General features: G+C 48.2%; 1 protein-coding gene across 2 annotated transcripts in view; it reads right to left on the reverse strand.

The window, feature by feature from the left end:
- The window catches only part of EPHA10 (EPH receptor A10), a 42,326-nt gene that overhangs the window by 15,747 nt on the left and 11,413 nt on the right, over nt 1–15,166 (reverse strand). For both annotated transcript variants that reach the window (XM_079989261.1, XM_079989260.1), the window contains exons 2-6: nt 14,045–14,109; nt 11,344–12,013; nt 5,146–5,301; nt 4,419–4,754; nt 1,178–1,302 (exon numbers count right to left, since the gene is read on the reverse strand). In XM_079989261.1, the coding sequence (XP_079845387.1) occupies nt 1,178–1,302; nt 4,419–4,754; nt 5,146–5,301; nt 11,344–11,947 (1,221 nt within the window). In that variant the 5' untranslated portion in view covers nt 11,948–12,013; nt 14,045–14,109. The remainder of the gene's footprint in view (nt 1–1,177; nt 1,303–4,418; nt 4,755–5,145; nt 5,302–11,343; nt 12,014–14,044; nt 14,110–15,166) is intronic.

Raw genomic sequence — 15,166 nt, forward strand, 5'->3', positions numbered from 1 at the left:
AGAGACTAGTTCATTCTTCTAGGCTTGGTATTTTGCTCCACTCTAGGTTGTTAAGAAGGGAGAAGGCACGTTTGGCTAGAAGCCAAACGTAAATCAAATCAGCAAGGAAAAGACACAGATGTCTGGTTTTGTTCAATTAAGGTCTAAGATTCTCAGCCAAGAGGCTGTATGTGGAGGCTCCAGCCACGGCAGGCCACAAAACGAAAGGGCTCTGTGTTCTGCCCTCCTACAGCTGCATTTTATTCTATATATAGTTGTGGGTTTGGGGGGTCAGTCTGAATGATGCCCTGAGTCCCTTCCAGTTCTTGGAGTCCTGTATCAAATGAGGGTTAAAATCTAATAGAAGATTCTATAGCTGAACTAGTCAGAAAAGTCTCTTTGGCCACTTAAGTGTCCTCAACAACATCCCGAAAGAATCAGCTAGGTTGTGTGAGAGCTGCAACTAAGTGATGGTGCCCTCCAGGCTAATGGGTGAGACTTTTCTCCACCCACCCACCCCAATGCAGCTGCTAGGTAGGGAAACAATAGCCAGAGGTTGTGTATGAGTTGAGCCAGAAGCAATCTGGAATCTGGAGACACAGTGAAATGTTTGCTCTGTGCTGGATCCAAAGCTGTGACTAATGGAGAAGCAAGATCTGTTGGTGTGTTGATGCTGAAAGCCCCTCCATCTTATGCTCAGGTTGTATATATGTGTAAATAAAACCACATATCCTAAAGACATTGTCTCTGCCAACCTTCATTCCAAGAAAATTCAACCTGGGTAAGAGCCTGGAACCCCCAGGGTCTTTCTCTGCTCGTAAATTGGGGTGGTGCACAGCTATATTTTCCTTTTTTTTTAATTAACATATTTACTGTGTATATTGCTGTGTCTTTTAATATGTACACAGCCTCAAGAATTTGGTAAAGAACCAGTACAGAAATGCTGTAAATAAATAAGAAACAAACCAGGAACTAACTTAAGTCAAGCAGAGATGGAGGTGCTGTACCTCTCCACCCTGCTGGTGTATGGATTCCATATTCTCTCTCACCATCCCTGAACTCTTATAAGCAGCAATGGTGGAAGTGCTGGGGGGTGGGGTGGGGAGAGACTATGCCCCAAAGAGCAGCTTCAGTGCAGAAAATGAGGGGATCTGCCTTTCAGAGTTGAAGACAACAGCACCCCTCCTGAAACAGTTACCTTTTCATAGAAGCTAATGTCATATTCTGTTTCATTGGCGCTCAAGGCACTGGCCTCTTGCCAGGACAAGGAGATGCTCTTCTGCTCAATTCTCTCAGCGCGGATGTCAGTGACGAGCCTCTGGGCTAAGAAAGCCAAAGAGAAGAAAGGCAGGTGGGTCGCCAGCAGCTTTGCCTGGGCATGACTGGCCCACAAGACCTTAGGCAGCCCCTGTAGGGCTCCTTATTTTTGCCATGAAGCTGTAGGACAGTTGTTCCCAAACTTTTTCACTGCATCCTTGGATCCATAAACTCCTCCCCCTATTCAACCCCATAAAAACCATTATTCAGAATGGCAATTTGCATAACCCACAAGCCTAGTCCAGTTTGCTATTCCTATAAATAAATCAAGTTTAGTGCCAGTCAAAGTTATTTGGGCCAGGATTGAGAGCAAAGGGCTGGAAGGCTCCAAAAGTCCAGTCTGAAAAGGAACATAATTTTCTGAAGAGAATCTAGAAAGCATGGGGTGGGGTGTATTAGGGGAGGGGTAGTATCTCTGGTGGGAGGCACATTGTGCTCCTTCTGGGGTAGTTTGTCCTCCTTTGGTCCCCACACTGCACTCAGCTCTCACCTGTGGCTCCTGGAAGTTGTCAGTATGTGACAGCGGCCAAACCCAAGGAATGGTTTTGGCTGGCTGGCTAAACCAGGTGAGGGTAGATGATGGGTTTAGGGACTTCCCCTGAGTGTGAAGACAAGCTGTGAAGGATTGAGCAGACAAGACCAATAGTAGCCCAATAATCAAGAAGGCTGTTTCTGCACATGCTGTAGAAGGAAGTGAGGGGGTAAGGGAACCCATCAACCTGGGAAGGTAGCCCTTCCAAGAGAAAAACTCTGGTCCTAAACCTCCATTGCCTTGTGGGACATCTTTGGGACAAGAAAAGGCTAAGCAGTAAACCCTACACAAATCCACAGTGGAGTCCCTAAGAGAGTTGGATGGCGCTTAGTATGCCTATTTCCGACAGCTCCTGCAGCCAAGCTGGTGCCAAACATATTGCTCTGCTTTCCTTTGAACCACATCAGCATGGCCAAGAGGGGAGACTTGTCGTCTGGGCAGCCCAGAGCCTCTATGCACACTGCCCAGGCTTGCGCCCCAGAGAGGTCACTTTGGGGCTGCTAACGCATCAGGTTTGACTTCACCCACAGAGGTGCACTCCACTATCTCTTGAGACAGACGTACACCAACAAGCTGGAAAGCAGAAAGCATGCAAGCTCTTTTAAAGAGGCTAAAACCACCACACAAGCTTTGATGCTGTGAACTACTGCTGTAAATACACTCTGTGCTCATTCATATTTCAGACACACACACCGCCCCACCACCACCACCACATTGCCCATATTCCGGAAAAGCAAACATTAAATTATTCACTACCCCATAGCTTGATTTGATCACTTTGGCTCCCTGGGACACCAATGCTCTCCTTAATTAAGAAGCCAACCAAGAGGGAGGAAAAGGACAGCATAGGAGCATGGATGGGAAAGGAAACAAACTAAGCAAGTGAGCCTAGCTTTGAGGGGTGGTGGAGAAAAATGATAAAATTTATTTTTTGTACCCTGCCCATCTGACTGGGTTGCCGCAGCCACTCTGGGCAGCTGCAGCCTTCAGGGTAGGCAAAGGACAGCCTATTTCAGCTTCTCATTCTTTCTCCACATGTCTACATCAGTTTGCAATTTATTAATGTCAAGCCTGAGCGTTTGTCAGCATTTCATTTCCCCAAGCAGAGGCACACTAATGAAAGGAATCTCTTCCAATGCGTATTTGCATAATGCTTTCACTAATATTGGACTTGAGATAGGTTTTGTAGCTATGCCGTTTTTAAATGTATGTTTTTATTGTGCTGTGAAATCACTTTAAGATGCTTCGCAGGAAGTGAGTCCAGCCTTTCTGTTGAAGATCGGCGTAGCAAGTTTTGAAAGGGAGCTGCAATTCAGTTCACATATTGTTCCAGGAAGTGCAAACCAAATCTCTCTCTCGCCACCCCCACTACTATCTAACAGGCTGAGAAAGCAGAGGTTGTGTCACAGGCTCTTTCAACTCTGATTTTGAACAGCTCCCCGCTGCTTTCTCATCCACTTTCCAATGAAGACTCTGATCTCTTGCTTTGCAGAGACCTGAAGAAATGTTTCATAAGGAGTTTGACCCTGCCTATGAACTGGTTTCACATAGGCCATAGGAGGATTCTGGCTCAGCAGTGGGGTGAGCCTCAGGGATGGGCCCCACTAAGCTGAAAAGAGGGCAATGAGCTCCACCACCCCCCATAATGCCCAACCCTGTCTATTAATACAGTGGTGCCTCGCAAGACGAAAAGAATCCGTTCCGCGAGTCTCTTCGTCTTGCGGTTTTTTCGTCTTGCGAAGCAACCCTATTAGTGGCTTAGCCGCTATTAGCGGCTTAATGGCTTAGCGGCTAAGCGGCTATTAGCAGCTTAGCGGCTTAGAAATAGGGAGAAAACGAAAAAAATCGCAAGACTCACAAGACGTTTTCGTCTTGCGAAGCAAGCCCATAGGGAAATTCGTCTTGCGAAGCGCCTCGAAAAACGGAAAACCCTTTCGTCTAGCGGGTTTTTCGTCTTGCGAGGCATTCGTCTTGCGGGGCACCACTGTAATCTATTATGACCTTGTTTTCCTGGCAGAGAGGAATTCAAGGCAACTCTGAACAGTTTTTTTCTCCCTTTCTCTTTCCTGCCCTGCTGTAGCCCTGCAAATAGGTATTGAGTGTAGGGCAAAAGAGGTGAGTGCCCTACAGAGGCCAGGTAGGTAAATCCAGGTTCAGCCTCTGATTTCCCTCCCCCACCCCCCACAAGATCAGTACTTAGTTTCTCAAGATAACTTGCAGCTACTTCTGAGGCCATCTCTCTCCCCTTCACCCACAAGCCGTCTTGAAAGCCAGTGTGGCGCAGTGTTTTGAGTGTCAAACTAGGACCTGGGAGAGACCAGGGTTTGAATCATCACTCAGCCATGAAGCTCACTGGGAGACCTTGGGGGCCAGGCACTGCTTCTCAGCCTCACCTACTTCACAAGGTTGTTGTGGGGAATAATGAGGAAGGAGGAAGAATCACGTGTGTCCCCTTAGGCTTCTCAAAGGAAAGATATAAATGCATTAAACACATAGATCATAAAATTTTTCGTAAGCAACAGGCTGAAAGGCAGGCACATCAAGCAGGGAGAATACCTCCCCCCACAAAACACCCCACCTGCTTTCCTACCTGTCACCCCGGTAAAGATGGTCATTTCTGCATATGGCTGCTCAGATGAGCTACCCAAGCCTGAGACGCCATTGACAGCCTCCACGCGGATGGTGTAGTTTGCCTGGGGCAGCAAGTTCATGAGGGTGGCTGTCCTGCCCACCAAGCCCCTCTGCTGGGGCACAAAGCTCACCCCATGGCCGCAGGGTGTGCACTGAGAGGAGGGGGAGCAGTGAAGGCACAGGAGGTTATAGGAGATGTCGCTGCGCCCCCCCAAGTCCACCGGGGGACTCCACTCAAGGACTAGGGTGGACTGCTTCAAGCGGTAGACGAGGTTCACAGGTGCCGATGGGGGTCCTGCAAACAAGACAGTGGTTAGGCATATCAGCGGCAAGGGGTGGGGATGTTGCATGGCAGCCTAACTTCAAAGGGCACTTAAAATGGTAGAGCCCTGTTTTTAAATAAGCAAAACAGGTGGCCATTCTGCCACTAGTTTTCTTGCTATTCCGCCTCTGGAGCTGTCATGCAATGCAATGCCATCATGGCGTGCTGCAACTCCAGGCCCAAGATTCAGAAAAGCCACACACCCATTGGTTACACACACACACACACACACACACACACACACACACACACACACACCTGCTTGCAAAGGTGCTTGTGTGATTGAGGATGCCTCTTAGCACCCCTCACTGATGGATGAGCCAACCTTGCAATCTCTACTACCAGAAAGAAAAGGATGCCTTACGGGTGCAGGGTGCAGACGGCAAGTCTGAAGGGGCCCGGGTGTAGGTCGCCTGGCAGAAGCAAAAGGTGGAACCTTCCTGCTGTGTAAAGCTGTGTGGAGGGCAGGGAGAGCAGCGCAGAATCCCAGCAGACCTCTTGTAATATCCAGGGGCGCAGGCTGAAAGGAGACAGCAAGAGGCAACAGAGCTGAGGCCAAGGGCAAGGGCAAAGCCATTTCTGGGGAAGGACCCAGCACAAAGCAGGCAACGAGTTGCAAAGAGGGGAATATATTTAAAAGGTGTATTGGGGAAAGTGTTGCTGCACCCAGAGAAATACATGAAGCTCATCGGTTCATCTCGCTCAGGACTGCTGGCAGCAGCTCTCGTGGATTCCAGGCAGAAGTCTTTTCCAGCCCTGCATGAAGACTGAACCCCACGGAGCAGTAGGTTATGGAAGAAATCAGGCAACCCTAACATAGACACATTACTCTCCACAGAGTTCTCAGCAAAATGTCAGGAGAGGAAGGTCACACACAAAATGCAACTTCTCCTTCTGCCTCTTCAAGTCATTGCATGCAATATGTAGCATGGCAGAGAAAATAGCAAGCTCTTGGCATGGATAGGTCTAATCCCCCGAAGAAAATCACCTACCAATTTTGTTCTCACTTGGTACCCACTACATTTACTCCCTGCGCTTGGGTAACAAATGGGTCCCCCCGAGGGCAGCCAAAGATTCCATTCGCTTGACAAGGATTGCACAAAACAAGTAGCAATGCTTGTAATTTTCAGAGTTGTCTCCTTGAAAATTAAGTGTCAGGGGGGAAATTGTGTGAGCCTCTGCTGTGATTTCCATACCCGTAATTATTTCAGACAGGCAATGTAATATGTGGCTCAGCACAATAATGAAGCAGGAGGCTTGAGGGACTCTATGAGAGGGAGGATGCGCCAAGGAGACAAAGAGGGAGAAAGTGGCAGGATCAGTGAGATGCTGCAAAAGCGAGCAGCAGGTCCCCGATTCCTCTGCTCTGGTATTACAGAGTTCTCGGGTGGCAGACGTCACTCATGCAATTCTGAGATGAGAAGCAGCTCTTTCAGCTGTTCTGAGTCCACAGTCTAGCTGCATGAGGCCTGAGCTGCAGCTCCTGTTGATCTTCCAGTGAACCACACAGTTGATACATCAGGCTAGACTTGCCATTGTCTGGACATGCAAGAAACTCCTCCATAAGGGACAGGCCACTGGTCTTTTGCAGGATCAGAGCAGCTATGTTTACATGCAGAGTTGTGGTTCACACAAACTGGCAGGGCCAATTCATGCATTGCCAAGTCCAGGAGGGAAAACGGGAAAGTTCCACAGTTGCAGGGGTGCCTTTCTTGCAACCATCTGGCAGACACAGAGACAGCAGACAGCTCTTCTTCTACTGTCTAATCTGCACACAAGCACAATTGTGAAGACAGAGGAAGCAGGTGCTTTGAATGGCTTTTTCTCCTAGAAGACAAGCTTCATGAACCTGACCAGGAAATCTGACCAGGAGAGCTGAGAGGAAGATGGGAGAGGGGCAGGAGATGGAATGATAGACAAATCACCACGGATTAGTCCAGATTCTGCCTTGAGCTTGAAAGTGGAAGGAATGACACAATGAGGGTCGTGTAGCCCAGAATAAATAGGGAGATTGTTAGAGATACCAGACTACTATAAATTACATGGTTTTTGTCATTCTACTATGCTCTGCTTTTTTTGCCCTGTAAACTGCCTTGATAGTCCTTTGAAAGACAAGGTAGTATACTGATAATTTTAACATATGACTTTTAAGTCTAAGGGCCCTCAGTTGCGAAAGCAGATTGTGGCTATTATGATATTTCAGAGCTACTGACTGCAGCCTTTGAGAATTGCCTGAGAAGTGGAGATGGGTGAATGTCCTCCACTCCCTAACTGCAAAAAAGAGAAAAGTGCAGAAACTACAGACCAGAGAGTTCAACATTGATACCTGGCAAACTTCTAGAGCAGACGAACCCTGGTTTGCCCCAGCAGGGCCTTTCAGCTACACCGGCTTCTGCAAGAGAGGATTATGCAGATACCAGACTGCTATCAGTTACTGAAGGTCAAATATGAGAAAGAAACAGAAGGGCCCAGACAGCAATTCACTCCATCTTGCCTAATTATTATTAACCCCAATTACACCATGCAGCTTAATTATGTTCCTGGACACTTCTGTAGAATCCACCAGCCAATTAAAGTTGTCCCCTGGTTTAATGGGCACAGGAGCCATTAAGAGGCAGGATCCTTCCTCCTCCTTCTCCCCTCTCCTCCAACTGTCTCGTGCCAAATTTAACAGCAGGCAGAACAAGATGAAGTCCTTCCTTTGTGAGCAGCAAGTCGACTTCTGTCTGTAATGACACAGGAGGGGCAAATCCTGCAAGCGCTTCCCACAGAGTAGGTGGACTTGATAGGCAGAACTCCTTTCCCTAACCCAAAGGAAAGAAATTAATTTCTGAGCCTCTTTCCAAGTCCACCCTGAAATGAGTTCAGGCACTTCCACTACCTTTGCTCAGAAGATTTTCAGAGGCCTGAGGCACAGCCAAAAAATTATCTCTTCATTTCTTGGCACAGGGCTGGCAATTGCCTCTGCAACAGAGGCTCCCTGCAAAGCGGCCACTTTCCTCAGCCACGCCTGCCTGCCACAAAGCCAGCAGAATATTAACACAGTACAGCCTCCCACCACTGCTGTCAAAGCCAGAGAGGAACATGCTGTAATAGAAATTCTCCTGCAGCACCAATTTATGCCTCTGTCAAGGAGAAGTGGCTGACAGTTATTTTTGGAACTGGATCTCCATCATATTAATTTGATGGCTGGTTGAAGTTGTCTCATTTGCAAGAAACCCAGCTGATAAATATTAACCTTGGACTTCGCTGGAAGTCTCCTTGCTGCTGCTGAGCGAAGGGTGTGAGAAAGATGGGCAGCGTTTGTAGGAGTTGTCAGCTGCTTCTTGTGCTGGAGGGCTCCAGATTCACAAAAATACGTGCCCAGCAGAATGCGAAAACATTTCTCGCCTTCTTCCTATAGCCAATGATGGAAGGCCCAGTGGGCTAGCTTGCTAACCATAGTTTGGCATGAGAATGACCCTATCCTATTCTGGGGCTTGTGTCCCTCCCCTCCAGCACAGGTGCAACAAGACTAGAAGACTTTGCTTATTGTTTTATATTAACTGCAGCTTAACAAATCATCCAGAGCCATGGTTAGTCTAAACCATGGCTAGTGTAAACCATGTATGATATGATCTTGGCTCCTTTGCGCCAGCCGTAGTTAAAATTATAATTAAGATTAACCACAGTTTATGAACTTCAGATGACAAGCTAAACCATAGGTAATCAATAAGTGAAGTTGAATCTTTCAGCTTCCTTGTGACTGCATCAGAGTCAAAGGGGAATTCAGAACTCGAAAGGGAGGGGAGGCTTCTCCTTCATCTACTGCATCATGAAGCTCCACTCACTGGAGTAACATCCAAGCCCAGCCAGTGACTTCAGCAGAGAGAGAGACCAGCAGATGAGCAGCCACAAAGCTAGGCAGGCTCATCGCCCCCTGCATTCCAAGGGAATCAGGGTGAGGTTTGAGACCCAAATAAGCACAGAGGAGCATTTGACTGCAAACACACAGTCACAGAGTTCCTCTTAAGTTTTTTTGGGGGGGAGTGGGGAATAAACTTGCCACATCCTTAAGGTGGCTGCTTTTGCCAACTGAGACAAGTTTTAAAACAGTAAACAGCTGAACCAATATCATGCAAACATTTCCACAAAAGGTTCTGTATGCCATTCTTTATAGAAAACTATGAAAATAGATGGACTGCAGGAAATTTTTTGGTCTGCTGAGCTAGTGGAGGAGCTGTCACCATCACGGCACCTAATGCCTGCTTTGCCAGTGTCCTCAGGATATGGACTTCACTTCATGATCAGGGGAACAGAATCACAGAATTGTACATTTGGAAGGGATCACAATAATTATTTAGTCCAGCCCCCTGTAAAGCAAGAATCAAGCTAAAGAATCCCTGACAGATGGCCATCTAAATTCTGCTTTAAACCTCCAATGGAGAGTCCATTACCTTCCAAGGGAACCCATTTCTCATCAAATAGTTCATGCCATCAGAAACTTCTTCCTGATGCTTGTTTGGAATCTCATTTCTTGTCATTTGATTCTATTGGTTTAGGTCCTACCCTCTGGAGCAGCTGAAAAAAAGCTTGCTCCATCTTCTATGGGACAGCCCTTCAGATATTTGAAGATGTCAAGTGTATCCCCTCTCGGTCTTTTCTTCTCCAGGCTAAATATGCCTCAACTATTCCTCACAAGGCTTGCTTTTCAGACCCTTGATCAACTTGGCCACCCTCTTCTGCATACATTCTAGCTTGTCAATATGCAGAACTGGACACCTCCCTCCCTTCTTCCAATCCCACCTCAAACCTCCTAGATATAGCCTCCAAAAAAAGGAAAGGAATAATGGGCCTCTCTTTCAGGGCTATTTTCATTCATTCATATTCAAATATATGCAGTTTTAATCAGTTAATCAACTTTCTTTAATCAGGAAATTGCCCTAGTTAGCATACATGTGTCAGGGGTGTTTGATTATGTCATTAGGGGGGAACTGCTGCATGGAGCAGGGGAGGCGAGGGGAGGGGGAGACACCCATCATCTCCACAAGGTCAAAGCAGGGCATGAAAACCAACCAGGAAACGGTCAATACTGCTGGTGCTTTGGGTTTTGCAAGCAGGCTCCCAAACTGGAAGAAGTCAAAATAAAAAGAGAGAAGAAAACTAAATGAGGAGTGTCTTCCCCCCAAGTAGCCAAATATGCAAAACTGAAAAATGCTTATTAAACACAGTTTTTCTGCAGACAAATCCAGGCCAGTCATGGAAAGAAATGAGGGGGGTGGGGTGGGCTGGCCAAGCCATTTTTAATTAAAATGCACAAAAGTCATATTACACTGAAAAAAAGGGATTGCTGCCAATTTGAGGGGAAGACTGTGTGCTTTTCTCAAGCCTTCCTGGCAACCCGTAAGAGTTGTGTCAAAGTTGTGTGTTAGAACTGGCTGTTGCCCAACACCTGCGAAGGACTTGGGGGGCCCTGAGGCCAGAATCACCACTTTGCCCTGGGTTAATTTAAGCTTCTCCAAAGATGTCATTGGAGTTAAGGTCTCATCTACAGTTGCCCAATGATAAGACTTGTGGAAACTCTCAACCAGTTAGAATAACTTTGAGGGACAACATCCCGTTTGCCCCTTCCCAACTCCACCCCCCTTAGCAAATGCTGCAAGTCCCCTAAACTGCCCTGCATCCCATGCCTCCACCTTCATTCTAGGCCAAATGTTGCTGGACTACAACTCCCATCATTGCCGATCACTGGCTGGGGCTGAATGGAGCTCAGCAGAAATCTGAGTCCAACCAACCACATCTGGAAGGGCAGAGTTGTCTTCCTGCCCAGGTTCTGGACCCACTTCCAAATGAAGAAAAGCAAGGAGAGCATCAAGTCAGAAGCAAAACTAAGCAGCCCACAAGCCTGGAGCATTGAGATCAACTGCGAGAAGAAGGACACCAGGCAGGGGTAAAAACCACCTTGCAAACCCTTCAGGTTTCTGGTCACCCTGACAGGAGGAGCTGGGCAGTTGATGGACAATGTGCCAGCCTCGCATGATGGACCTAGGGCAGTTGCCCTCAGAGCATGTGGGTAAATCAACAGAAGAGAGCAAAGACTGGAAGAAATCCACTTCCACTTCCTCTCTCTCTCTCTCTCTCAAAAAAAGTGTTTCTAAATTACTGTAATTTTAATTTAACCAAGCCCCTTGACAAGACTCTCCTGCTTTTGCTGATCCTGAAAATGATTACATCTGCAGGCTCATTAAGACTGCAGCGCATGAAATCATGTCCAGTCTCGTAATATTTTTAAGGATGGCTGTTAAATGATTCAGGGATTCCACAACTCAAGAGAGAAAAATCCAACAATGGGAGTATTGCTGTTGGCACGGAGAGGGGAGGAGAGGCTCCACAATCTCAGGTGCCTTTAGATGCCATCATATCTTAGCCCAAAGGCCCTGGGTGCACATACACAGTAAGGGCTGGTTGCAGCAAATGGTGAGTTCTACAAAACACATGATTTGCCCGTTAGAACCGGTGACAGGGTGGGTGGATGACGCAGCCTTGGTGTAAGGGAAAGGGTACAGACAGCCGTTCCTTTTACCTTGACACCTGCTGCCCTTTTCTTCAAAGCCAGCCCTGCAGGTGCACTTCCCAATGGGGACCAGCCACTCCCCCTCTGCGCTGCAGTGCATTCTGGGAGGGCCATCTGCCTCCACCTCGGAGTGGTTGACGCAGGCCCCCTTCACTTCCACCAGGGTGGCAAAGGCAGCTTCCGCCACCGTGTCGGGGAAGGTGGCCAAGTTCCGCACCGTGGAGAAGCACTTCTTGTAATAGACCCGCACGGACACCAGTGCCACGCAGGCGCCCACATCCTGGAAGCCCAGGTGGAAGCCCCTCTTGCTGAGGTGCCCAATCTCCCTCAGCTCCACATTGAGCTTCATCTTCCGCTCGCCCAGATCCCCCTGGGTGAAGCTCTCATCAGCAGCGATGGTGTCTATCTTGGCGTACTTCTGCTCGGTGACGTTGGGGCCCAGGCTGGAGTCAGACTCTGCGTAGTAGAGGTTGAAAGTCTCCTTGCAGGTGCCCCCCACCCCTGGGATGCTGTTGCAGTCCCTGAGGGTGAATTTCACCTCCACAAAGATCCTCTGGCCACCCTGCCGAGAAATCCACGTGGTCTGCAGCCAGTTGTTCTGGTTCGGCTCCATGACATTACAGATCTGGTATGTGCGAATGGACCGGTCCTTCTCGTCCACCCCACTGATCTCTTCCCACTGCAGAGGATACGAAAGGAGACACACCTGTTATTCCGTGGAAATGGCTACTTCGCAATGCTTGGGGTCCTCCCTGCAAAGGAGCCCGTCTGTCATTGGTGCCAATCAGGGCTTTTTTTTCTACTGGAACTCAGTTCTGTTACCTCTCAGGTAGGCTCCATTGCCATTATAAGAATTCCAGCACCTCTTTTTTCTAGAAAAATAGGACTGGTGCCCTGGTGTTTGTTTCATAGTCCATGAGAATTAGCAGAAAAAAGGAAGATATGTGATTAAATGAAGCGGATTATATACACATCTGTCAGGGGTTCAGGAGCAGAAGCACAGGGAAGAGGGGAGATGGAGAGCGAAGGGGAAGAATCTGAGGGCAGCATAGGAGAAGATGACAGTGGCCCGAGAGATTCCATGAGCCTCTCCAGCGAATCGGAAGATTCACAGAAGGGGGCGCCGGTGGCCAGGGCAAGGGGGGTCCCAAGGGGGACACCCCAGAAGCAAGGGGCCAGCGGGGACTCCCAGAGCAGCAGTTGGAAATCAGGACCAGCTTCCCCACCAGAGCATAGTGGGGGGGAAGAGTTACAGGTATCGGGAGTAGTGTCTCCCCCAGCAGGGAGAGGAGAGGAGTCAGGGCTGACCACGCCTCCATCGGAGAGTCAGACAATGGAGGGGAGGTCAGATCCGGCTAGCATCCCGGAAGAGGGAAGCAGTGACAGAAGTAGTGTAACGGTCAGGAGGAAGGTCACTGGGTTGGCGCGAGAGGCAAGTTCAAATGTACAGGAGCGTGGGACAGCAGAGAATGAGGATTGGGAACCGGGTCCTAAAGCCCGCCGGAGGCAGGGGGAGGAGCTAAGCGACTCAGCGTCGGAAGAGTCCAGAAAGGGCAATGCCCCAGCGGGCAGGAGGACCCAGAGGAGAAGAGAGCAGCGGAAAAGGTGGAGCAGGGCTAGGATCTTAAACTGGTGTAAGAGGGGAGGAGATTCAGACGGGACTTCGCCGATCTAGGGTTTAAGATGTAGGGCTGCGTGCTTCGGCTTTGAAATGGAAATTGAACTTCAATAAAGACTTTTGTACATTACGACAGCCTAGCGTTGGTCCTCTGTGAGCTGGGACCTAGAGGCAGCTCTGACAACATCTTTTGGAACTGTTCTCAAATACCAATATTCTAGAAATCTATTTAGGCCAATATCCTTGATATGCTAGGGTATCGTATACCCTTAGAACCTCAAAGATTTCTACTTGGTTATCTATAAGATGTTATTCCACAGAATGATTGAGGAATTGTGTTTAATCTTATAACTGCTGTTAGGATTATGGTAGCTAAAAATGGGGGGGGGTGTGGACATATTTCCTGCTACATCCAAATGGATTGCTAAAATTTGGGCTATAGTAACTAAAGCTAACTTATTACAAAAGAATACAAATAAACCAGCCTAACAGATTTATGGGGGAGAAATGAGTATATTATGTAATGTTTTGGAGCAATAAATTTAACTATAATGACTCTATGCTTTCACCCTGCTGTAATATTGTGAGTACTTCTTCTTCACACAATTTTTCTTTGGTTTATTTTACTTACTAATAACAAACTTTAAAAGTTTAGAAAGAAAAAAGAAAAAGCCTAGCAGGCTTCTGAGGCCACCTGGGGCTTCTCAAACCAGATTTCAACAGTTAAAGCCAATGGGGAGCCATCCTCTTGCAATTGCCTGGCCATTAGTAGAGTGAAACAGCTTGCCTACCCTGAGACACCATGAGTGCCCTTCTCTCTGCCACCAAAGTGACTTCAGGCAGCAGGCAGGGTCCTTGCTGAGGGAGACGCAAAGCAGCCATTCTCTTAATCAGTAAACAAAACTAACCTGGGGCGGGGGGGGGGGGGGGAGATCACCAGCTGGCCAAAGAGAAGACATGACATTGGGCCTGGGTGTCCTCAGCGGCTTTGCTGGTGGCAGCACCAGCACCACCACCACTCCCAAGCCGGCCTACTAGGCCAGGCTCAGTAAGTGTGTTTTAGAACCACAAATGCCCAGAACAGCCACTCACCCCATTGGAAGGGTGTGACGTCCAGCCCAGTTCAGCTTGCGATTCCTGAGAATCCAACAAAATGACTGAAAGAGAGAGAGAGAAACGTTAGAAGGAGACTATGCAGGGGAGCCTGTCCCTGAACTCTCCCTTACAGGCCCTCTTGGTTCACTCTGGTTGATCTTTAGGGAAGGAATCCAAATGGAAACTAGCAAATCTATGGCCTGACTGCTGCCTACCAGAGCTGGGCTTGAGGGCTCAGCTGCTGCCTGCCAGAGCTTCTGAGAACTGCTGGCTCCCAGGAGGCCTGTTCCTAATATCTGAGAGGTCCCCTCAGAGCTGGGAAGTACTTGAGGGAAGGCCCAGAACTTGGAAGGACTAGGCCACCCAGAGTCGGTTCTGTGGTGAGGCCCCAAACGGTTTAATCCTGCCTTTCTGCCAATTGCTCATTGCCCTGAAGCCCTGGCTGCCTTACATGCCCAGAGGTGCCAGTCATGTGATTTAACTGCTTCTGCTCTGTGACCCTGAACATGGACACTCCCACTTTGAACCAAGGCTCCTTTTCGCAATTCCCTCCGTCCCCCGGGGGCAGTTTTGCAGGGCAGAGACTGGTGGAGAGAGGTAAAGAGTCATCTCGATCTCATGACAGCTTCATTATCCTGCCCAGGCATCTCACAGAAGAAGCTGTTTGACCAAGAGATTCAGGGCACATCCTCCCCTTGACAAGCAAAGCAGCAGCAGCTGCCACAGTGACTATAATAAAGATTTCGTAGGACGCTCCTGCCAATCCAAGCCAGTTCATTCCCACAAGACCAAAGCAGTGCAATGTTCAAGCAGTGAATGCTTTCGTCTGCCAGGGACACTGCTCTTTGCAAGCCAGACAGCAGTTAGCGCAGGAACAGAAGCAGCGTGCTCTGGTTATTTCATTCCCTATTTGTAACACACTTCTTTCTTTAAATAATAATAAAAAGCATTTCAGCCAGGCCTTTGGCTGGTTAATATTTGTGGGGAGGGGATTGGGTTATTGTTTTAGTTTTATTTATTTAGTTGTGTTTTTATCTTGTATTTTATTCTGCAAACTGCCCTGCGATCTTGTGATTGAAAGGTGGGATTTAAATTTGATAAATAAAATTCTCAGGGCAA

Source organism: Podarcis cretensis (genome assembly GCF_951804945.1).
Source record: "Podarcis cretensis genome assembly, chromosome: 8".
In the NCBI taxonomy this organism is placed as follows: domain Eukaryota; kingdom Metazoa; phylum Chordata; class Lepidosauria; order Squamata; family Lacertidae; genus Podarcis; species Podarcis cretensis.